The following is a 23,953-nucleotide window of genomic DNA, read 5'->3' as shown; positions in this document are numbered from 1 at the left end:
ACAGGCGGAAAAATAACTGCCGTTTTCTATCGTTTCACTGTACTTAGTTTTTTTTTTTTTTTTTATACAAAGGAAGGCAGTCTGTGTAGTATGAGTATTAATATCCTGGTCTAAAATAGTCTAAAACTGGTGAAAAGATTTAAAAGAGAACAACAATTCTGAAACATTTGTGTGTTATGTAAAACAATAGAAAAGCAAGGTATTGCTTTTCCTTCTTAGAAAGTTCCTTTAAAGACTTTTCTATGAAATATAAGTGTTTATTTAGAGTTGAAAGAAGAATTGACCGTGAGGAAATCTAGCTCAGTGAGGGGGAAAAAGAGAAGAGCAGTAGTGGCAATCCTGTTTAGCCAAAACTAGTTTGGGGTTTTGTTTAATTTTAATCAACAACATGCTCAGAGTGGCAGCAGAGTGGCTTCTTATATATATATATTTTTTAAATTTACAGTACAGGACATGATTAAGTGCAATTGTGTCTCACATTTAAAGATATGGAAGTTGCTAAGTTGTATTTAGAGCAAGGACACAAAGAAATAAGATACCTTAAGATATCTTTTCAAAGAACAAGTAAAATTTTACGCTAATTCTTTATATATAAAGAATATGGCTAGTGAGAGAGAGAGAGAGACAGACAGAAAAAGAAATGAGTGGGAGGTCAGAGGCCTAGTAAGTGGCCCAGTAAATCTCCCAGCAGTCTCTGTCTTGTCCTATACAGATCAATACTGTGTGTGTAGAGATATCTCAGCCCCTCCCTAATGACCAGAACGATGTATATTACTGTACACACAAATACACACACACACACACGCACGCAGTCATCCACATATTTATTAAAACCTTGGCCTTGTTTGCCTCCTGACAAAGCTCTCGGCTGTTCCCATTAAAGCCTAATCAGAGATCATCAGGGATTTCAGATTGCACCACAGGTTTATACCACAGCACTGTTGATTTCTTGATTGCAATTGGTTACAAGGTGTTGGTTCATTTTCCAGAAGAGTAGCAGGTCTGTAAAAATAAGAGAGGCTGGCGCTTGTTCCACACCATTACAATGATCTACAAAGTGATGAAAAGTACAGAATGAGGTCTTTCTTTCGCTAAACCAGAGAGAGTGAGACTGTTGGTGTAAAAATAATAAAATATTTCAGGATGTGCTGTTATTGGAAAACACCATCATACTACGATAATGTTGATTATTTAACTATAATAACATGACACAACATGATTCATTCCTTACTTAATAATGTCTAAAAATACTTTGTACAAAAGTATTCAAGTCAAATCGGGACTTTGGGGAAGTTTCTCATGAATGAAGATGGAAAAAGCGACTTCCAGCACAGTGCGGTGATGAGACTCTTAGCTGCAGTAAAACATTTGAACGCCGAGGTGGCTCTGAGCCCACTGCAGTCAGTCCTGTTAACATTAAGCGAGTGGATTGCCTGATCCTTAAAAGTCGACGGATAACCTGCTGCCAATGTGTGAAAGAGACGCGTCTGTCTGTGGGAACTGTATTTTCATTGCCACATTTAGTTTTGCCACGTTCCCTGTACAGTCCTGTCCTTGCTTCAAGCCATTCCCACATGTTTTGGCCACTGAAGGAGTTCCTGTTAGGCCATTGTTTCAGATGTAAAGCATTAACGTACAGGGAAAACTTTCTACCTTGATGGTATCCAAGCACTAGTGAAACCTGGGAAAAGTGCATTAGTGTAGCGGCTGATTGTATACAGAAATAAAGGAAGGTTTTACTCTCATAACTGTGTTCTGTTAGCCTGCACAATCAAAAGTCCTGGTTTGCCCTAAACACCCGTTGTATTACGTTTAATTGTTTTGAGCGATTTGTTTTAAGTTTAATTGTTTTGTTCTTATCTTCTGGGCCTTTGCGTTTGTACATACAGGTCTCGTTCCCGTCACCGCAGATCCCGCAGCCGGAGCAGTGGCAGATCCAGCAGGAGACGCAGCCGAAGCAGAGACCGCGATCGCAGCCAGCGCAAGGCTCGAGACAAAGACAGGGACAGGGAGAAAGACAGAGGACGCGACCGGGGCCGTGACAAAGATAAAGAGGTCACCAAAGCCAAAGAAAAACAAGGGTGAGAGGATTTTACTTGGTTTTTTTCCCCTTTTTTTATATATATTTTTTTTATGTACGCACATGCAAACACTATGCAGCTTTCTGCTCCAGGTCGTTCCCTGATTCCCCTGCATGAAGCAACTCAATTGCTGCCACTGTTAAAATCCAGCAGGGAGTTGAAGACAGAGCAGGCATAGTCACACTCATCCATCTATCTCTCTGTCTCCTCTCTGAGCTCTCTGTCTTCTCCGTCCCACCGGCCCCCTATGTCTATGTCTCTGGTCTATTTTCGCCATCTCTCCCAGCTCGCTACCGCAGCCATATGATGTTAAACTACGGTTACTCGTTCAGGTCCGATCTCCTTGTGTCCCTGGTGTAATCCACACGAGCACAGGCTAAACTTGTTTTAAAGCCGCTGCCTCATTTTTGCACCATGTACCGCCCTGAAGCGGCACGTCCTAATGCGATTGGAGGACAGCATGGTGTTGAAATATAGGCTGAGGCTGTCAGTCATTTTGAACAGCTTGTCACATTCTCACTCACTTCAGGAAGAACTTGGAGAAAAGAAGCAATGCTTAAAACTCCCTCATGAGGTGCGTGTGGCCAGGGTGGTGGGGGATAAATACTTTTTTTTCTTAAATACAAGCTTGTACATGTACAGTATGCCTGTAAGGACTGTCAGAAGGATTCAATTGCAGTTTAGGTTTTTTGAAATATTAAATATATTACAAATATACAAACATAATTCTCAGTTGCGATTGGTCAGAAAGTGATTTTCTTTACACATTAGAGATAGGGAATTGATATATTTTATTAAAATATCTATTTTTATTCATGTATGTTTGCATTAAAGGTGGTAAAATGTTGCAGTTACTTTATAATTCTAAAGATGTTATGCTTTGAACTATTCACTTTTGAAGACAGAATAGCATTCTATGTGGTAGGTATGAACAATTTGCAAAATTTGTTCGGGATATTATTTATTTTTTAATAAAATCGTGATACTAAAAGAATCGGTACCAGGGTATCCTGATAACAAGGTACTGTATTGCCTTGTCTCTGTTGATTCCTATCCCTAATATATACAGTACTGCTCAAAAGTTTGGGATCCCTTGCAGATTTCTTTGTTTTTGTTAAGTGATGTATTTATTTATTTTTTACTATTATTTTTAGGGTTTAGGGTTATAATGGTTTTATTTTTTTATTATTATTATTATTATTATTATTATTATTATTTTAATTAAGCACCCTATCCACAGTACAAAGTAAAAAAAATCACTTAAGACTATTACAGAATGCTCAAATAGAACAAAAAGTAGATATCTTTCATTTCTCCGTTTTTTTTCTTTTTTTTTTGTGGGAAAAAAATTAGCAGCAGTGCTCATTTAATTCTTTGTTTGCCATATACTGTAAATGTACCATATGCAGGTATTATATGTAGAACCTGGCAACCCTGCTCAGAAAATTAATATCACATTAACATTTTTTTTATTTTTTTATTTTCTCACCTAGTTCAACTTAAAAGAGCTGCATTTCTACCATGTACAGTATGTTAATATTTTGTACTTCTGTGACATTCAGTTAAAGTTCTGATACATCTGTACCTCGTGGTTCAGCACATTGCTGCTGTTGGGAGTCACATCATTAATAAGTAGAGTGAGCCGTATGAGCCGTATAAACTGTATCCTCTGGCAGTTCTACATGTTTAACAGATGAGGTGCTAGTTTGGGGATTGAGAGCCTTTTTGTTCCCTTTACTTTCCTCATTTCATCACTTTGGTACTGATTAATCTGTCTTTAAGACTGTCATTCCACTGCGCTACAGCCTGTTTTTTCCTCTTGCTGTTTTTACCAAACTGCCTTTTTTTTTAATGTGGCCTTTATAATCTTGAGATCTTGAGGGTTACCACTGGTTTGGTTCATTTAGTAAGTTCTCTGAGGTAATGCCGTGGTGGTGTTCCTTCTGCTTACGTCTGTTCCTAAATCTCTAATCGTGTGAGATGCGAGTTTGCTGAGAGAATCTCCCTCAGGACCAGCCTGGTTTATTCTATAGTGTGGCGAAGACATTAGATAAAAGCAAGCTTATTTCACATTTCTCTTTATAGAAGCTTCCACAGCGGATTTTCCCATGAAAGCAAACTTTAATGTTTGACAGTTAGAGTTTGGACAATACGAATGAGTGAATATAAGCAAAATAAAAAAGGAAAAACCTGTATTAAGTGTGAAATAAAACTTAAAAGTAGTTTAAATAAAAACAACAAAATTATGAAAATAGTTTGTAAAGAATGAAAGTTAATGAAATCAATAAAAAAAATATATAAATGATAGAAGGAGAAATTGGAAGAATAAAAGTAGTTTGTAAATTAAAAACAAAAACAAGTAAATAAAAGCAAAATAAGATAGAATAAAAAGTAATACAAACTAAAAATACTTTAAATAATCCTTGTAAAATAAAAAGAGAATTACATTAAAATGGAACAAATCATGAAATTCAGTTTGAGAGAAAAGAATAAAAACAGTAGATAAACATTTTTTTTTAAATTATGTGTTGTACATAGCAAATTCTGGCCTTTGGAATAAACTCTCTTTATCAAGCTACAAGCTTTTTTTTTTTCAAGCTACAGTTGAGTGTACGTGCATGACCATTAAATATATATTTCAGGGAAGAGGTGAAATAAGTCAGTAAAGTAAGTTTTTAACTTGTTTTAAAAGTTAAAACTCAACTTCTGTTAAGTTCCAACACCATATAGAATATACTTTAACTCCTACCTAAAGTTAATTTTACTAACTCTTTTATAGTGATAAAACATAAATCCAAAACACAAAAAGATTTCGGGTGAAAATGACTACAAATGAACACCATACTGATTATTACAAATGGCTTACTTTTATTTAACAGATTACAACACATTCAAAAATCAACAGTGTAAAACAAGCTGCTCTCATAGTGGCTAAACATTAGTGGAAATTTGTAGGGCAAAGAAAAATCCATATTTCAACTAAACTAAAACACTTGTTTTATATTTGGTACATTTGACCATTTCTTTTCAGCATTACTGTATATTAAAGGGCAGCCAAAAAATTGCCCCAAAAATATTTAAACAATAAATTATAGCAATTAGTGTATCAGGGTCATTGTTGTTCCATGTAGTGGTTATTCTTACTGACTACTGACTTCAGACAAGCCCCCAAAAAAGAAGAAGAAGAAAAAGTCAAGTGGTATTAGATCTGGTTCTGTTTGAGATGTTTAAATTTTTTTTTTTTTGTTGTAGTTTTATTTTTAATAAAAAAAGAAAATGTAGCTTATAGCTAGTTTAATGAGCTGCCTTCAGCTAAACCATTTTCATAAGTACTGTTGAGTTATTGATTGCAACAAACAACAAAAGAATCTGGTTCATTTTTCATGTTTCACCACACGGCAAGAAAAAACAACATCTTAGCAAGTGATGTTTTCTTGAATTTAGCCAGACTTGTCCATAATTGCTTAAAATAAGTTTACAACTAACCAAATATAAGATTATTAATTTAATTTCTAGTCTAATGTAATACATTTTTTTATTCTGTTTGCAGGGAATTTTGTTTCTTTCCTGAAGATAAATTTCTAAAACTAGCAAAAAATATCTGCCAATAGAACAAGAAAACTGCTTTCTTTTGCTTAAAGTTTTAGTCGAATTTGATCTTAATGAAGAAATTAACTTAATGATCTAACATTTGGTTTGTTGTAATCTTATACAAGTATATAAGTATAAAGAGAATTTAAAATTATTTGGCAATAATCAAGATATTTTCACTTGCTAAGATATAATTGTTTTGCAGTCTGAGTTGCTGAACAGCCAGCGTTTTTCTTTCTTGTGTTTTTTGGCTGCAGTATTTTCCACGCAATAGATGAACAGGTGAGAAACTGGCTATTGTAGTTCTCTATAATTTACATACGTGTTATGAAATGGAAGGCTTGTAAACAACTATGATCTCTTTTAATATTTCAAGAGAAAGTCTAGTCTCTCAAGTATAGAAATGTCTTTCTGGACTCGGTGGGCATCTTTTTGGGTGTTTAATAGCCCTTGGTTATGAGTACGTGTGTTAATATGTTGTTGTTTTGGTCGTATTTCCATTATCTTAAGGGAAAAGTTAGGGGGGGAAGAATCCTCAAAAAGCACCATTTTTCTTTTTTCAGCAGTATCCCAAAGCCTGTGTGTGTTTTTCTGTGTGTTCCTGTGTGTGTATTTAAGTAGAATGCCCTATGAAATGTCCCAGTGGAGGAAGCAGCCACAGAAACCAGCAGCGATACACACTCGCACCTTTTACAAAGAGTTCATCCCTTTGTGTTCTTTAGCGGATAATTAGTTCCAGTGCTGCGGTTTGCTCTTCTCGTCTGTAGTGGAGACCGACTGGACAGAGAAAGCCTCGGGTGCTCCCGCTTCATGTCGTAATTACAGTGTATGCAACACACACCTACCTCCCCAGCCTACCTCATTCTAACATTCACGTACACACACACATACAGTACACATGCACACACACACATCGAACATGTGAAACAGCGTGGTCCTGTTTGAGCCTGTGTATCAGTCTATATCTGGTCTTGATTGTATCTAGTCATGATTGTTCTTCTCTAATAGAGTTGTAATTTCTGAATTTTTATAAGTGAAGCGATTTACCTGGGCGATATTTGAGCACCATAGAGACGCATGTCAGTTTGCGCACGTCTTCAGAGCCCTGCTGCGACACTGTGATCCTGTAATACTCATTCCATGCACTTTTTATTATTCCACAGAATCTTTAAACTTTGGTTTGGTTTTAATAAGTTCGGAGCATTTACCTCCATTTTTTTGGTTGCTAACGTTGCTAATTTTACTAAAGTTGAAACATATTTTAACCGATAATAAATAGTTTATACCAATTTTAAAAGGGCAAATAATAAACGCAATTCTGAGCAAAGGTCTTGGGCCTCCCATCATCTATTAAATTAAATTAAATGATGTAGATTAGATTAAAGAAATGGGAACAAATCTTAGGTGAAATTGAAACAATTTGAAGGAAATGGTTATTTGTTCCGACCTCAGCAGCAACCTCCTTTCCCCTCTCGTCTTTTCCAACCGTTTAGCATTCAGCATTATGAGTATACTAAACACCGGCCTGATCATCACATCATCTGCACCTGTTTCTTACTGGTCCATGATTTTAGTTAGATGTTTGTTTGGTTTTTAATGCGTGAATGATTCGTAGATCACTGTGTGGCTTAACAAACAAAAAACATTAATCTGAGCCTGTTTGAGTACGGGGACCGGGCCGAAAATGAGAGCCAAAAATTAGAAGCTTTTCCGGAAGCCAGGGGGAACTATTCTTCAAGACTGCATTAAATATACATTAAAGTCTGAGGCTGAAATGTGAAAAGATTACGGATGGCTCAACACTTTCAAACAGTACTGTACTTATTTTCGCAAAAATTAGCCCAACATTTATTACCATTTCAAGACACATTTTTCAAACAGCAATGGTAAAAAGTAGCCCAGTTGTGTAAAAAAGTCCACAGTGCTCACTCAACATTGCACTACCTAAAAAGTAAAACTAATACTTTTTGTTTTACTTTTGAACTTTGTGCTACAAGTGCCACCTATTGTGATGCACATGTTAGTAGATATGTGGCGTATGAAGCAATATTTTCCAACAAAAACATTATGGTTTATATATTTGTGTGCATGTTCTCACCATGGTTAGGTTAATTGGCGTTCACAAATTCCCTGTAGTTCTCGTGTTCCGAGTCCCCTGGGATGGGCTTCATGCTCCATTCTCCTCTACCTAGTACAAGATAAGTGGTATAGAGAATGAGTGATAGTGAGAGAGAAAGTGATTAACTAGTAATGTGTGAACCTGTGTCCTGAACAATACATTGGGGGCGGGGAAACAAGACTTACTTGATATTTCGCGAAGATGTTGAATTCTGGCAACCCAAAACATTCAGACTTTAAAAAGTTTTTAAATTCTGATACATTTAAACACTCAGTTTGTGTTTCGTTAAACAGATCACGCAAAGCACCATAACGGTTCATTTCCTTTTTTGCGCTTTTATGTATCGAACAGCACGCCCTGTCATGTTTTTCTCTTTACCTTGTTTTCTTATTTGTGACGAGTCATCGTTTCTGTTCAGATGTAATCGACAGAACCATTGTCCAGTTAATTGCAGGCTGTACCGTATGTACACATTCAGACAGCTTGCATTTTCTGCTTGTCTTTTCTTTCTTTCTTTTTTTTTTTAACCATGAAAAGCGGCCGTGCGCATGTTCCTGCTTGAACACCTGCTAACTCGGTTGCTCAAATCCTCACACCCTCTGGCATCAGGGTTGGGTATGAGCTTCACCTCCATGTGAGCATGTAAAGCAATTAGAATTGTTTAACTTTCAAGTGTCAATCACGGCTTTATTTATATTATTACTATTTTTTTTTTTTTTATCGTGATGCAATATGCAGGTCAGAAGCACCTTATTGCCATGTAGTAGACTGAAATTCCATGTAGTAGACTCGAACAGGATTGTATCAGATATGCCTCGTCAGCTGTTTAGGAATTCATTTTAATAACACTCAAAACCTTTTTTTATTTAATTTTAATTGGTTGCATGAGCTAGCTATCAGATTTTGTAACGAAGTCGGTTAGTGTCGTCGTCTTTATTTATTTATTTATTTATTTATTTATTTTCTATAAACATTTCATGTCACATCACCAGCTCTCTGTTTGTGTGTGTGTGTGTGTGTGTGTGGGGCTGGGGATCAAAGGTTCCTCTAACCTGCTCCAGGTGTTCCCTCACAGCTGTCACTCCCCTACAACATGCCATTTTATGCAGTTCTGTTGCACTTAAGAACACACACACACACACACACACACACACACACACACACACACACTTTAAAATTGTGCTTCAATGATTTTCACCTTTGATTCTCTTTCAAAGCAGTTTTGACTTGCGAGATGCCATTTTTGTCAACGTGAAGTCGCAACAATCGTTTTTCCCCCATTTTCTTTCAGCCAGCATTCTGGATAACGGATGAATATATGAGAAAGCGTGTGTGTGTGTGTGTGTGTGTGTGTGTGTGTGTGTGAGTGAGAGGATCAAAGGAGGTGGCAGGCTTAGCAGGGGGCTTGACACAGCCTCGTGTGGTGTTGTTTTCATTAAAGATTTATCACACCTCTAGGATGACAGCAGGCATCTCTGAGCCCTGCACGACGTGTTTTCATGCAAAATTTATCGAAAAAGACGAGACGTTGTAAAGCGATCTTGTTGCCTTTCACCACTGACAAAGGGTAAATGCGTGTGTGTGTGTGGGCATATGTAGGTAATGAAGAGAGTAATACAGGTTAAGTGTCACACTGTATATATAATTGGTCTGAGTCTGGCTGTGATTTCTTGCCTTCACTTGACTACACTTGTTGTTTCGACGGTGTTTTCAGCAGCATAGATTACAAATGACATCCATGACATGATGATGTAAAAAAAAAATTTTCACAACCTAATAACAGCACAGATCATGTCAGGTAAGGATGTCACTTTTCCAGGATCATAGATGAAAGTAGGCTGGTCCAGGCTGATTCTGTGTACCAATGAAAGGTTTGATGGCGGTCCGCAGTACTGAAAATAGTGGAGAGCATCTGCCTGCCAAAACCCACATTCAAAACCATTCACAGTAGGACTTTCAGCAAGAAAACACATCTGATAATGTTAGACCATCTTAAAAAGCACTTTGTAACAGCTTTTAAGTCATTCTGAATTGCCACTTGTGTTTCCATCTTTCATTACTTTAAGTTAAAATGATTGCGAAAAATCTGCCACCCCACTGACAGATTCACGACATACTCCATCACTTAATCACGACCAAAGCGAGACACAAAACAACCAACAGTAGTTTTTAGTACAGAGCTGAATCCCAAATCCCTCTTTAAACCCTGATCAATTGCACTACTTGGTTTGTGGAACAAGGGAATGTACACCCTGCGGAGTGCACTAGCTTCACCCCCAGAATATTTTTATATTCTGGGCTCACTCACAATTCTGCCCCAAAACTCAGCCATGAATAAAGAATTTTACCAAAACACCCTTCAACAACAACTTCTTCCAACAATTCAACAACAGTTTGGTGAAGAACAATGCATTTTCCAGCATGATGAAGCACCTTGCCATAAGGCAAAAGTGATAACTAAGTGGCTCGGGGACCAAAACGTTGAAATTTTGGGTCCATGGCCTGGAAACTCCCCAGATCTTAATCCCATTGAGAATTTGTGGTCAATCCATAAGAGGCCACCAATTTTGACAAACTCCAAGAAGTGAGAGCATGAAGTTGATTTAGAGCATGCCCAGTCGAATTGTAGAGGTCCTGAAAAAGAAGGGCCAACACTATTCACCCTCAGAATAAGAGGAAATCTAAATATATATATATATTCAGTGTATATATACATACAGTCATGGCTAAAAGTTTTGAGAATTACATAAATATTGGAAATTGGAAAAGTTGCTGCTTACGTTTTTCTAAAAGCAATTTGCATATACTCCAGAATGTTATGAAGAGTGATCAGATGAATTGCAAAGTCCTTCTTTGCCATGAAAATTAACTTAATCCCAAAAAAACACTTTTCACTGCATTTCATTGCTGTCATTAAAGGACCTGCTGAGATAATTTCAGTAATCGTCTTGTTAACTCGGGTAATGCTGCAAAAAGTATGGTGAATGGACAGCTGAGGACTGGGGCAAAGTCATATTCTCAGATGAAGCCTCTTTCCGATTGTTTGGGGCATCTCCGTGCCATAAGGCAAAAGTGATAACTAAGTGGCTCGGGGACCAAAACGTTGAAATTTTGGGTCCATGGCCTGGAAACTCCCCAGATCTTAATCCTATTGAGAATTTGTGGTCAATCCTCAAGAGGCCACCAATTCTGACAAACTCCAAGAAGTGAGAGCATGAAGTTGATTTAGAGCATGCCCAGTCGAATTGTAGAGGTCCTGAAAAAGAAGGGCCAACACTGCAAATACTGACTCTTTGTATAAATGTGTGTAGCACATGAATTTGAAACGTATGAACTGCTTATTCTCAAAACTTTTGGCCACGACTATGTGTGTATATATATATATATATATATATATATATATATATATATATATATATATATATATATACGATAAAAAATAAACGATAACAATATGATAACAGCATTACTATTATAGTGATATAAGATATGTCATACTATTGTTCTTTTCCTGAAGTGTGTATAGATCTATACACTATCAACTGTCTCTGTATTGTATATATAATTTATCAAGCTTCCAATGCATTTTCCGAAGCATCCACATTTTCTGTGTTGACCTCACTGTGTGTCTTTGTGCGCAATTAAATTTCACGCGAGCATAGTCACAAGCACAGCTATCAAGTAAATCTAAAACGATTTATGGTAATCTTACATTTAGTTACAGTATACTGTACCTTTACGAATTGAAAACAACTTTCACCCCTAGCTGAAGGTCGAGTTTTTTATTTGTTTCACCAGAAAAGCAAAAAATCTTTAAAATGAAAAAAAAAAAACCCAACAACATCTTGGACATCTCCGAGATCGCCGTTTCAGTGCCCATCTTTTGAGAGAGTTTATAAAGCCACGGGTATCCTCCTGAAATCAGCTATCTGTATATTCTGATTGATCTAAGGCTAAAGTGTAACATGTATGAAATTGTCTGACTTTTTGAGCAGCAATGTTGATTTAGAATCAACTTGGAGTTTAGTAGAGTTTCCAATAAGGAATTACATTTTGAATGGGATTTTGTTGTGTCTTGCTCGTCTTTCCAAGTCTCTGGATGGGAATTTTGCCCTTTAATTGCCATTTTATTCATTTTGTAACCATAAAAACGAAAAAGGTGGGAGTGCATATCAGGTGATATTTTTTTTAGTTTTTAGTTTTTTTTTTACTTGTAACCTGTATTTGTAATCTGTTTTTAAATTGGTTTAGATTTGATGAGAGGGTCTGGTTTGGGGGAAAAAAATCTTTGGTTTTCCTTTCAGGTTATTAAAGAAAGTTGTGTCCTGCACTTTCTTTCAGTCTTTGCACTATACACAAGTGTATCCACACACCGAATTCCGAGTCCCTTCAGGAATAGAGTGGACGGCTGAAATCCGGAGGACGGGTTCAGTGCCTCGGCGTGACTGAGTGAAGGCGAGATTCCCTCTGACAGATTGTTACTCTTCATCTTCCTCATGCCATGTGTTCTGTGGACACACTTCTCTCCTGTTTTGTCCACAGAGCTTGGACCAATGTTTTATATGTGAGATTTTTATTTATTTATTTTTTTTCTTAATCCCCAGCCATCAGCAGGCGTGAGCTAAGGATTGTGGGTAGGCAGATTCAGGAAAGGTGAAAGGTCTGAGCTGAAGTGGGCCTCACTGGAAGCAGACATGGATTTGTCCTGAAGCGGTGGTGCGTGTGCATGTCGGTCTCATCAGTTCAGCTCCTGTCTGCTCATTAGCAGCGCTCCTAAACAGCAAAGTGCACCAGGAAGGAAGGTGCCTGTGAGGGTGTGTGTGTAAATGTGTGTGTGTGTGTGTGTGTGTGTGCATGTGTGTGTAAATGTGTGTGATGAATTTAGGATGCTTCTGCTATTTTGCCAACAGGAGTTTAAGCTATATATCGGTTTAAAAAAAGACAGAAAGACTTGGCAAAGTGATTGGTTTATTCTGCGCAAGTGAACTCGGTGATGTTAGTATGAATCTCGTTGTGGACTTTTAAGTCATTTTGTAATCAAGAACAATTTAATGGTATTGTACAGAGACTAGCGACAGCAGCAAGCACATGCACATTGGTTGTAATGTGTCTTGTACAGCTTAAATTTCAAAAGTGTTTAACTGACTACCACAAAGAATTGTTATTGATGGGATGCAATTTGGTTTCAGCAGAAGAGGCTTTCTTTTTTTTCTTTCTGTACTAGGACATTTTCAAGTGTAACTTAATGTGTGTGTGTATATACATATATATACATACACATATACATATACACACACAAACATGCACACAGGGCATGTGGCACTTTGTGACAAAGTTACCAAAACAACTCATATTCTTCAGCAAGCTCAGTAAAACCTAACAACTATTTTTTTTAATAAAAACTGCACAAATCTAAAACTCCTAACTATAAGCAATGAGTTTTCACTCCTAATATAGACTGTTTATTTTATTACTCTTTATTGTTTTTTATGTAAGTTTCTTTTATGCAGAATAAATGTTTTTAAAAGCATTTTTTGCTTATGCCATATTTTTGTATGTGCCCAAGACTTTTGCACAGTACTATAAGTAAAACAGCTGTTAGGTTTTACTGAGCTTGCTGGAGAATATGAGTTCTTCTGGTAACTTTGTCACACTCGTTCCTTTCTATTTTTACGCAAATCCCAGGAGCGTACATTAGGCTTTTTGTTTCCATCTGAAAACTGGTCTGTCTTGTACTATTTTCTTTCTTTACAGCTGTGCATATATTCTCCTGTAATTTTATTTATTTATTAATTTTTAAGTTATTTATGGAAATATTGAATGATTTTGTATATAATTATGCAGACATAATAAACATATATAACAAAATTGGTACAGCATATAATATATGGTGCCTAAGACTTTTTAGGGACTATTTATATGTGGGTTAGTTTCAAATTCTGGCTGTAGAATAAATTTTTGTTAACTTTAAAGAAGATAATTTTTCAACATAATCTTCTTGCTTTTGTCCATCAGTGTCCAGGCACTGTGTACATCTGTCAAAAAGCTATCGTATCCCCTCTTTATAAAGTGTTTTAGGCCCAGCTTTGAGTCACAAATGCACTGCTGCATCAGAAGTGAATTTTTGGTCCTCGTAGGGCTGCGTTCAGGAAGCCAAACAGGTGAAAGTCCACGTAGAACGAGACCAGGACTATAGGAAGGATACTATAACACCTTAATACGACAAAAAAGTTTTGTCGAAAGATTCTTTTAGGTTTTATAGGTATGGTGTATCTTACAAACTAATTTGGTCTACTCTGTATCACATTTATCACATTTTATCTTTTTTTTTTTTTACCACAGAATTCCAGTGCTTCTGGTTTAGAGAAACGGTATGGGCATCGAGATTTTGGTAGCGTTACATCACTAGTGTCCAGCAACAGTCAGTAGGTTTTAGGGCTGCAACAACTAATCGATGAAATCGATAATTACGATAATGAAATTCGTTGTCAACGAATGCCGTTATCGATTAGTTGGGCTGCTCACGTCACTGAGGAGCGCAACCACAAGATGCACAAATACACAAAGATACACACAGATACACAGCCGCTTGCGCTATGAATTGCGTCTGCAGGAAAAAGCGTGCGCCCCAAGTCCTCAAAGGTATGGGAGCAATTTACACTGAACGCCTCTAAGAAGACGGTAACCTGCATGCTATGCAAGATCGAGCTTTCATGGCATGTCATGCACGAACACTTAAAAAGAAAACATGTTGGTGTTACGGATGGCGAAACGTCAGCAGGGTCAGTAAAAACTGTATCTCTTCATCGTGTAAAAGCTGTATAGTTTAAGTGCTTTTGTTTAAACTGTTTGCTAACTTCGGGACAGTCGCGCTAGATCTGTTCACGTGCTACTCGCTAGCATCACATTGCGCAATCACCTCACGAGCAACAGTGATTAGTTAAATGGCGCTACTTTAGATTATCTTAAATTACACGGTTCGAATAACAGTAGAATATTACATTTAGTAATTGTTGTGGTTTTCAGCGAATGCAAATAACAGTACAGTATATTTGTGACTATTAGCTTTTTGCATTTCTACAGTTTTTTTTTTATAGTCCACTACAAAGTTAACTTGTAACAAACGTAATTTATTGTGGTTTTACTTATGCATACATCATTTTATTATACAAAATGACATTATTTTAGCTTTTTATATCTTATCAACTGAATATGTCAGTGTATTTTTTAAACTATATATATATACATACATACATACATACACTGTATATATTATATACTACATTTCATTTAAGGTTTAAAATGTCAAAATTAAGGATCATTAAATTCTATATGTGGCTTTTGCATTTTTAAAAGTTTATTTTTATACATAAATAATACCCTGATTTATGTTTTTTTTTAAATAGTTATAAACAAAACATCAAACTAAAGAAGCGGTTAGGTTTTATCAGATTAATCGAAAAAAGAAAAAAAAAAATTGCCCAACTAATCGATTATCAAAATAATCATTAGTTGCAGCCCTAATAGGTTTTGCCCCACAGGAACACAAGATGTTGCGAAATGTGGCGTTTTTTTTTTTACTTAAGAGATGGAAAATAAGGAAGTGAAGTTTTTTAAAATGCTGTAACGTAATTGAGAAGAGGAAACCGTTTCACAGACGTCGCACTATAAACTCACATCACCTCACTGATTGTTTTGCACCTTTTTGTGTTTTATAGCTTACATACAGTAGATGAAAAAGTACATTCTATAGCAGTGTTTGTCAGCTCTGATCCTCTCCTTCAGCCTTCATGTCTGTGACAGAGGTGGAAAAGACATCAGTCTTGTTGTCATGGCCATGTCTCTATAAGCCTGACCTCTTTCTTTGTGTGTGTGTGTGCGTGTGTGTGTGTCCGTCTGTCTGTCCGTCTTTCTTTATGGCTTGAGTCTGGCCAGTGCTAATCGCAGAAGAGGCACTCGGAGTAGGCGATAGAGAGCTGTAACAATCCATTTACCGTGGTCTGTAATCTGTTTAGCCATTAGGACTAGTTAAATCAGAGCACACACACACACACACACACACACACGCACAAGGCTATGTCAGCAAGACAGGACACTCCCCCATCACTGATTTTAATAATATGTTTAGCATTTTACGATCATGTTCACAATTTGTATTTTTTCTGCTGCTCCGAATGCGGTTTATTAGTTTGAAAACCTGACACACACACACACACACACTTATTCGTACATACCGGCTTGGAGCATGATGACAGAACTGAGGCAAAGCCAAATAAAAATCTCCCCTCAATCCAATTAGATTTGAACTGGGTCGAGCCAGTACTACTTAGCTTTGCACGTACAACCCTCCCCTCTCTTTACCTCACCTTCCTCTCAGAAACACATAATCAACATGCACCTTACACACACCACACTTTATGACTCTTTCATCAGGCTACGTGTGGAGGTAGAGTTGCGACCGATGGTAATTTCTCAGGCTGCTTTATAGCGGAAAGAGATAGTGGAGGGGGAAAAAGGGTAAGGAGAAAGTGATTTGGGGGCGGAAAATGATCCGGAGGAGCCGCTTATGAGATCCTAACATGACAGGCCCCTGTCTGGATTTAAGAGCTTTATGGAAATGTGCTTGTCCACAAATATTCACTCATCCGGTTTTGCGTTTGACTTTTTTTTTTTCTTTTTTTTTTAAATGACTGCTTTTTGATGTTTAAAGATTGCCTGACTTCATTTAAAATGAGGGATTGTTTAATTAGTCTTCCTTCCAGCAGTGACACTTGTGTTTTTTTTTTTTTTTCTTCTTTTTTCCCCCCCTTACTCCTCAGTGGTCATTAAAATCCTCATGTGGTGATTTGTAGCAATTAGGAGAAAGTATTGGAGTAACTGAGATTTTTCCTGGCTAATTTTCAAACAAATGTTTTTCTTATGGTGTCAGGAGGTGATTCATTTTCTGGCAATCCCCATTCTTTTTTTTTCTTTTTCATTCGTTAGTTATGTGTGTCTTTCATAAAGCCTTTAAACATGGGAACGATATCACAATACTCGGGTGCCGATTCAGTTTGTATTGCAATTCTCTATCTATCATGATTTTATAAATATTCTGGTCCAATATTAGGTTTTATCTCATTACAATTCTAACCAAATTTCACTAATAATTTGCTCTGCCATTGTGTGAGTACTTTAGCACGCTCCACCTTAAAAGCAGAAATATATGTAAATCAAAAACAAAAAAACGATACATTTTGGATTCAGTGTGGTGATGCATCAAAATCAAAATTCTAATTTTATTTGTCACATACACAGTACGCAGTGAAATGCTTAAAATGAATTGCTACACATTAATTGTTCAATTTTTCCCCATCTCTATTGCTTACATTACACCTTCACTACTATTATGGTCACTTCTTGTTGTTTATCATCATAAAGTCATGACAAAAAGGGAGTAGCTGAAATCTAGAGACTTCAGCACACAGAATCCTACAGTACAATACAGAGTTTTAGTTTTATTTTAAATGGATTGAAAGTGCTGATATTTTAATATTAACAAACGAGCTTGACAAGTCAAGTGCATTAGATATGTACATTCACTAGAGGCACGGGGAAGGTTTAGACTGGACAATATTTCTTAGTCAAATTCTAATTAGAGGTTTTTAGGAAACGTAAACATGTTTACATGGACGCTGATCCGATAAGGTGTGCGTTCACATGGACAAAGTGTTTAATCAGAATGAGCAATGTGCTTCTCGTCGATGTGAGGGAAATATAACAGAAGAAGAAGAATTAGTAGTAGTTTTCCCCAACTTTTTATGTAAGGTCTCAATCTTTTTCAATAAATCCCTGCCTTCTTCATTATGATTGGTTATAAGATTACAGTGATTGGTTAGATGCTTTACTATGTGACCACTCCCGGAAACTCGTCACGTCACCTAATGTTACCGCATGCGGGTCAAACATGCACAGAAAGTACATAATTCATTCCGACAAGAGAGAAACTATCAGATTAAGTGTTTACATGGCTTAATGAAATTTCATTACCTATTAAACAGGTTATGAAAGGTGGACATCCCACCTCTCAGTCTCAAGTTTACATGATTTGGCTATAATTTCAACTATTACTACAATATTGGCGTTCATGTAAACGCACCTACCGATTAGTGAGCAAATTAAATACATACTATATTCAGTTATGTATTATTCAGTGTGTATATTGCTTGTTTATATTAGGCTTCATATTAGCTGTTAACAGATTAGCAATGAAAGCAAATTAAAACCAACAATTTCTGTTACTTCCTTTCAAGCTTTATTATCATAATATTTTTACATAATGTCTTGTTGCATGGTTAATAAAATGTCATATATAATTTTTGATATATTGTCTGCATCAAAACCCATGAAGTACACTAGTTTTTGATATAACAGTCTGGACTTTTTTTCCTTTTTTATTAGATGATCTTTTGTGTGGAATTTTAAAAACTTTGATTTATTTGTCCTGATTCAGCAAATTTTCTTGGTGTCGTGACCCCCATTTCCTGTTTATAACCGATTAGTCAAGGGCCACTACTGCAATAAAATCCTTCCTCATGGCCCATTTAATTATGCAGTTTGTCACTCAGTAGTAAGCATACAAACCTACGGATTGTTTTGTTCATCATCCTCATGCCGGTTTTTCATCGGCATACAAATTTTTAAACTTTTTTTTCCCCCTCCTCATCAGTCTTCATCCGTCTGCCGTCGTCACTCTGAGTCGAGTGGAAGATGAAAGGGGCTGAAGCAGTGCTCGTCTATTTTCTGCATGCTATTATTTTGGGGTTTCTAATCAGCTCTTGCTCTTAAAAAAAAAAAAAAAAAAAACACAAGGCAAACACACAGCACTGTGATCCCTTTTGCTTGTGGTTGGACAGTATATACTTTCCACATAGACAGACAGAATGTTGACAAAAATAGCAGCTTTAAAAAGCTAAAGCTCGAGCAACGATCCATTCACAACCAGATGAAGTGCTCAGGCCAGCTTTACTATTTTGACAAAAATAAATCTCTCAGAGCTGGTTTTTTTTATTACTAAATTTAGTAAAAAATCAACAAACATGGCAGTGTATGTGTGTGTATGTGTGTGTGTGTGTGTGTGTGGGTGTGTGTGGGTGTGTGTGTGTGTGTGTGTGTGTGTGTGTGTGTGGTCTTTTCAGAACACTGCGTTCAGGATAATTGGCTTGTTATAGGGATGTAATTAGTGCTGAGCTGATGAAATCAGGACCGACGACCGCGTGGTATCAACGAACATGAGTTATAACCCCAGTGAGGCGACGTGCCAGAGGATGCGCCGGCGTTCGCGTCAAATCAACTCGGGCAGACCTGCCACTGCTTGTTACGAGTGCTGAAAAGCTATTAAATATTACACAGAGGTGTATTAAGTTATTAGAACTGGGATCTCAGTTTTAAGAGTGACAAGACTAATCGCCTCGGCGCGTACACGAACATGGAGCATTTTTTTCCCCCCGGGGTTTTCTTCTCCAAAGAGAAATCGAACGTAAATTATTTTAAAGTGATGAGAAGATGATGTGTAATGATGGAGTAATGAACATTTTGACATTGTTTTGATGTAGATGTGATCTACTGCATATTATCTCTACAAAATACTTTTTTTTCTTTCTGCACAAATCGACAAGTAAATGAAGAAAGATTGACAGTTTTCTCATATTAACCGATACTTTAAGTCCCGCCTACTTTCCCTCATCACCATCTCTTCAAGGTACTTAAAAGACACGCTGATGCAGAACCTCCACTTGCTGTCAAAGTAAAAAAAAAACAATTCAACATGTATGGTTATTCTAATTATATATGTGTTATTCCAATTATAAAATGTGTGTATGTGCAGTTTCCACCTTATGCTTATGATTTGAAGGACAATTTGTTCTTTGATTTGTTTCATTACAACATATTCACTCATGCTCTATACCACTTGTCCTGCACAAGGTCGCTGGAGGCCTGGAGCCTATCCCAGGGAACTCGGGCATGAGGCAGGGTACACCATGGTTCAGGTGCCAATCCATTACAGAGCAATGGCATCATTACTATGTAAAACTATTGTTTATTATGATGTAGCAAACCCCCCCTCGAATTTAGTCGTGTCCAATTCCTCCCCGTCACTAGGGGGCTCCCACATTAAGGCTACTACCACCACTCAGTCTGGGGGGCCGAAGACTATCACGTGTTTCCTTCGAACCACGTGACACCAGCCGACCGCATCTTTTCAAACTGCTCGCTGTGTGAGCTTACAGACGCCCCTGATTGGCTGTAGAGCTGTGATTTATGCGGGAGCACTAAGTTAAGTACCTCTCATTCCTCCCCTCTGAGAGAGCTCGGCCAATCAGTAATCTAGACCTCCGGCTGCGAGAGGTTACAGCATCACCCGGGAATCAAACAAAATTCTCACATCTTATCTGTTCCTTGACTTAACTAGCTTAACTATTAGATCTCATTTTGCAAACAGTTGAGGTTCTTCTATCTTTGGAGCACAATGTGTTTTGAAATATGATGTCTTTGAGTGTCTATTGGAGCACATCTGCCTCTAGGATTAATGTGAACTGCGTTCTGAGCTGATTTTTTAGCTCAGCACGGTTGTAAAGAGTGGTTATACGAATTACCAAAGCCTAAGCACAAACTGGTCTAGTCATTTATTGTTTTATATGAAAATCACTGGAAATTATTAGTTTGTGAAACACTCAAACCATCAGGCATGTCGTTGAGGCACTGAAATCAGACGTTACTTCGTTCTCACTTTGGCTGTGAAGCTCTTGACCTGTAGCTACATGATTTTCTACATCGTGCTGCTGACACATGGAAAATCCTCAGTGTGGCTGCTGAACACTTTTTTAACCGCACTATTCACAAGCGGTAGTGTTTCAGCATGCTGTTTATAGTTAAATGCTTTTCAGACCTCGGTTTTAATTGCGTCGTTTTTCTTCCATCCTGAGAATCGAACAGCAGTGAACGCAGACCCCAACTTGTAAAAAGTGTCTGATGAAGTGCTTATTTAAATAAAATCATGTTTTGCTTCATTTGTTTATCCGTCTTTGTTTGAAATTACTCCGAGTTTGCTTTTCTTGTAACACGCACACAAGTGCACCCTCTCAGGGCAAGCCCCAGGACAAGAAACCACACAGCAGCACACAGCGCTCGAGGCCTTATTGGATTAATTTTCCTCCTTTCTTCCTCCTCGGGCCGAGAGAAAGAGGGACTTTCTGTCACTTAGCATGGCGGTTAGAGAGAGAAAGGAGCGCACCGGCTGGCTTAGATATGAATAAGAATCACAGATTGGCCGATCGCTGCACAGAGGGGGCTTTGTGAACACTTATCCCGTCTGTACAGTGGCGGCCGAAAGCCCGGATAATCACCCTAATCTAGTTAAGGTTAAACAGGGCCATGACTACACACACACACACACACACACACACACACACACACACACACACACACACACACACACCTCTGTACAGAAGCAAGTCAGAATCAAAATGGCAACAATAAGGCTGTCAGAATGATTATTCAGACGGCCAACAGTCTGAGTCTCTCTCTCTCTCTCTCTTTGTGGATAAATTTCTAAGAGCTGAACCAACATGAGGATAGAAACACAAATAATTCAGATCTTGACGAGTATGTAGAGATAAATCTGGATTTGTTAAGCTTTTCCACCCCATTTACAACAAGACTGAAACGTCATGTTTTTGCTGGCAGCTCTTTTCTGTCTCCACATTTTTCTTTCTCTTCCGCATCTCTATTCTCCAGTTGTTGTTGTTTTTGTTTTTTTTGTTGAGCTTTTTCATTGCAGTGGTCTTCAGTTCCTGCTTGTTCTTGAGGAGTTTTGCCTTTAGGCTTGCCTTTAGCAAGTGATCTGGATTCAGGTCAGGTGACTGACTTCACCATTGCAAAACGTTACACTCTTTGCCTTAAAAAAAAAAAAAAAAAAGCAGTCTTGGTCTGCTTTCGATGTATGCCATGTGTCATTGTCCATTTGTATTGTGAAGTGACTGAGATGCATTTGGCTGAACCCAAGCAGATGATACAGCCTTATATACTTCTGAATGCGTTCCATCTTGATGCTTTCGGCAGCAGTCACATGATCAATGAATAAAAGGAAACCAGGTCAATAGAAATCATTAAATTCAAATTCAAGTTTTAATATGTGGATTGCACTTTTATTGTATATTTTTATTTTTATTTTTCCCTAGTTAAACTTACCCGTTATTTTAATTTTCATATTTATTTCCTATTCCTATTCCTATTCTTTTATTCTTAGGTCACGAGCAGTTGTCTAAGCATTTGACTGTATATCGTACTGTGTATGACTGTGTATGTGACAAATAGAACTTGAATTTGTTCTGCTTTTGAGGCGTCCCAGTGGTTCACATCTTGTGGTAAACAAGAGTCTTAGGCACCATATTATTTGCTGTACCAATTTTGTTATAAATGTTTATCATGTCTGCATTAATTAGGTACAAAATCATTCAGTATTTCCATATATAAATTAAAAATGAATAAATAAATAACATTACAGGAGACTATATGCATGGCTGTAAAAAAGAAATATAGCACAAGACAGACAAGTTTTTAGATAGAAACCTAATGTACGCTCCTGGGATTTGCATAAAAATAGAAAAGAGCGAGTGTGACAAAGTTACCAGAAGAACTCATATTCTCCAGCATGCTTAAAAAAAACCTAACAGCTGATTTCTTATAAAGAAGCACAGATCTGTGTCTAAAACTCCTGATTTTAAGCAATAGCTTTTTACAAACATTGACTGTTTATTTTATTACTCTTTATAGAAGTTAATTTTATGCAGAAATTCTTTTCAAAAGCATCTTTTGCTTATGCCATATTTTTGTAAGTGCCCAAGACTTTTGCACAGTACTATAAGTAAAATAGTTGGTAGGTTTTACTGAGCTTGCTGGAGAATGAGTTTTTATTTTATATATATATATATATATATATATATATATATATATATATATATATATATATATATATATATAAAATTTATTCACATGGGATTAATACAAGTAAATTAATTAAAAATCTAACCTCTAGTTCTTGGACAACTTCATATTAATGTCCCTCCAGACAAACAGCAAACACAGATTGTTAATTAATATTTGATTGTAAGAGCAAGGCATATTTACGTTGCAGACTATGACATAAAAAACAAATGATATAAAATTTTGTTCGACGGAACTTAAAAGTAAAAGCAAAACCTTTCGATTGTTACAACTGAAATATGATTTGAACTCTAAATCAGTTTTGCTGTATCTGGGTAGTCTGATAATCTTTAATTAATATTTTTGTATCAGGATGCATAAGCTGCGTTTTGATTATATTGATTTTTTTTTGTGTGTTTCTAGTGTGGATGCTTGTCTTTGCTTTGTATTTATGACTGGATTAGATTTCTCAGTGGAAACAAGGGTTGAGAGCAGACTGTGAAGTGCACCATTTTATTTTTCCCGGGGCCTCCCTGAAGGGCCCCGGGGCCAGTCAGGGACACTGAGAGAAGAATGGACACAGCTGTTCTCGCTCTCTCTCTCGTTCTCGCTCTTTTTATCTGTTTTTTTTTTTTTTTTTTTTTTTACACTGTCATTCTCCTTACCCTACACTCTATTATGTAATGCTTTGAGCAGGAGAGACTACACTGTAAACAAATGCTCATGTGTTCAGGTGTGTGCGCCTGTGTGTTAGTGTACACTCGACCCTGTGGAGCGGTGCATGGCACAATGCAGGGTTACAGACTGAAACTGATTACCTTGTTAACTCCTGGCTCAGAATAGAGCCTGTGCGCCAGGGCCCCGATTTGCAATTGAATCAGTGCTTTCTTTGGCCCTCGCCCCCTTAGCCTCCTCCCTCGTCTCTTTTTTTTTTTTTTTTTTTTTAAATCTATGCCAAGATCATCTTTTTAAACTCCACCATGACAGCTGCCACACTCACCACCATTGTCTCACCACACTCTGGCCCACAACTGTGTCGGCAGCCAAAAGTTCTCGGTGTGAGATTATCCCCTCTCGTAGCACAGCCTTATTCTTTGTGTACAAGTGTTTCAATTTGTGGAGTTTCCTTCTAGAAAAAAAATCCCCACAATACAGGAGATCCACATTGTCTCTTACTCAATAATAGAAAGGTTTTTTT

The 23,953-nt window shown here is 37.2% G+C and overlaps 1 protein-coding gene across 1 annotated transcript in view; it reads left to right on the top strand.

Annotated features, from left to right (window-relative positions):
- Positions 1-23,953, top strand: part of rsrc1 (arginine/serine-rich coiled-coil 1) — a 144,129-nt gene that overhangs the window by 20,884 nt on the left and 99,292 nt on the right. The window contains exon 4 of the mRNA XM_053486607.1: positions 1,890-2,081. Coding sequence (XP_053342582.1) covers positions 1,890-2,081 — 192 coding nt within the window. The remainder of the gene's footprint in view (positions 1-1,889; positions 2,082-23,953) is intronic.

This window comes from Clarias gariepinus, chromosome 25 (assembly GCF_024256425.1).
Source record: "Clarias gariepinus isolate MV-2021 ecotype Netherlands chromosome 25, CGAR_prim_01v2, whole genome shotgun sequence".
NCBI classification, from domain to species: Eukaryota; Metazoa; Chordata; class Actinopteri; order Siluriformes; family Clariidae; genus Clarias; species Clarias gariepinus.
Note: the sequence above shows the minus strand (reverse complement) of the source record. Positions and strands in the feature narration are given on the sequence as shown.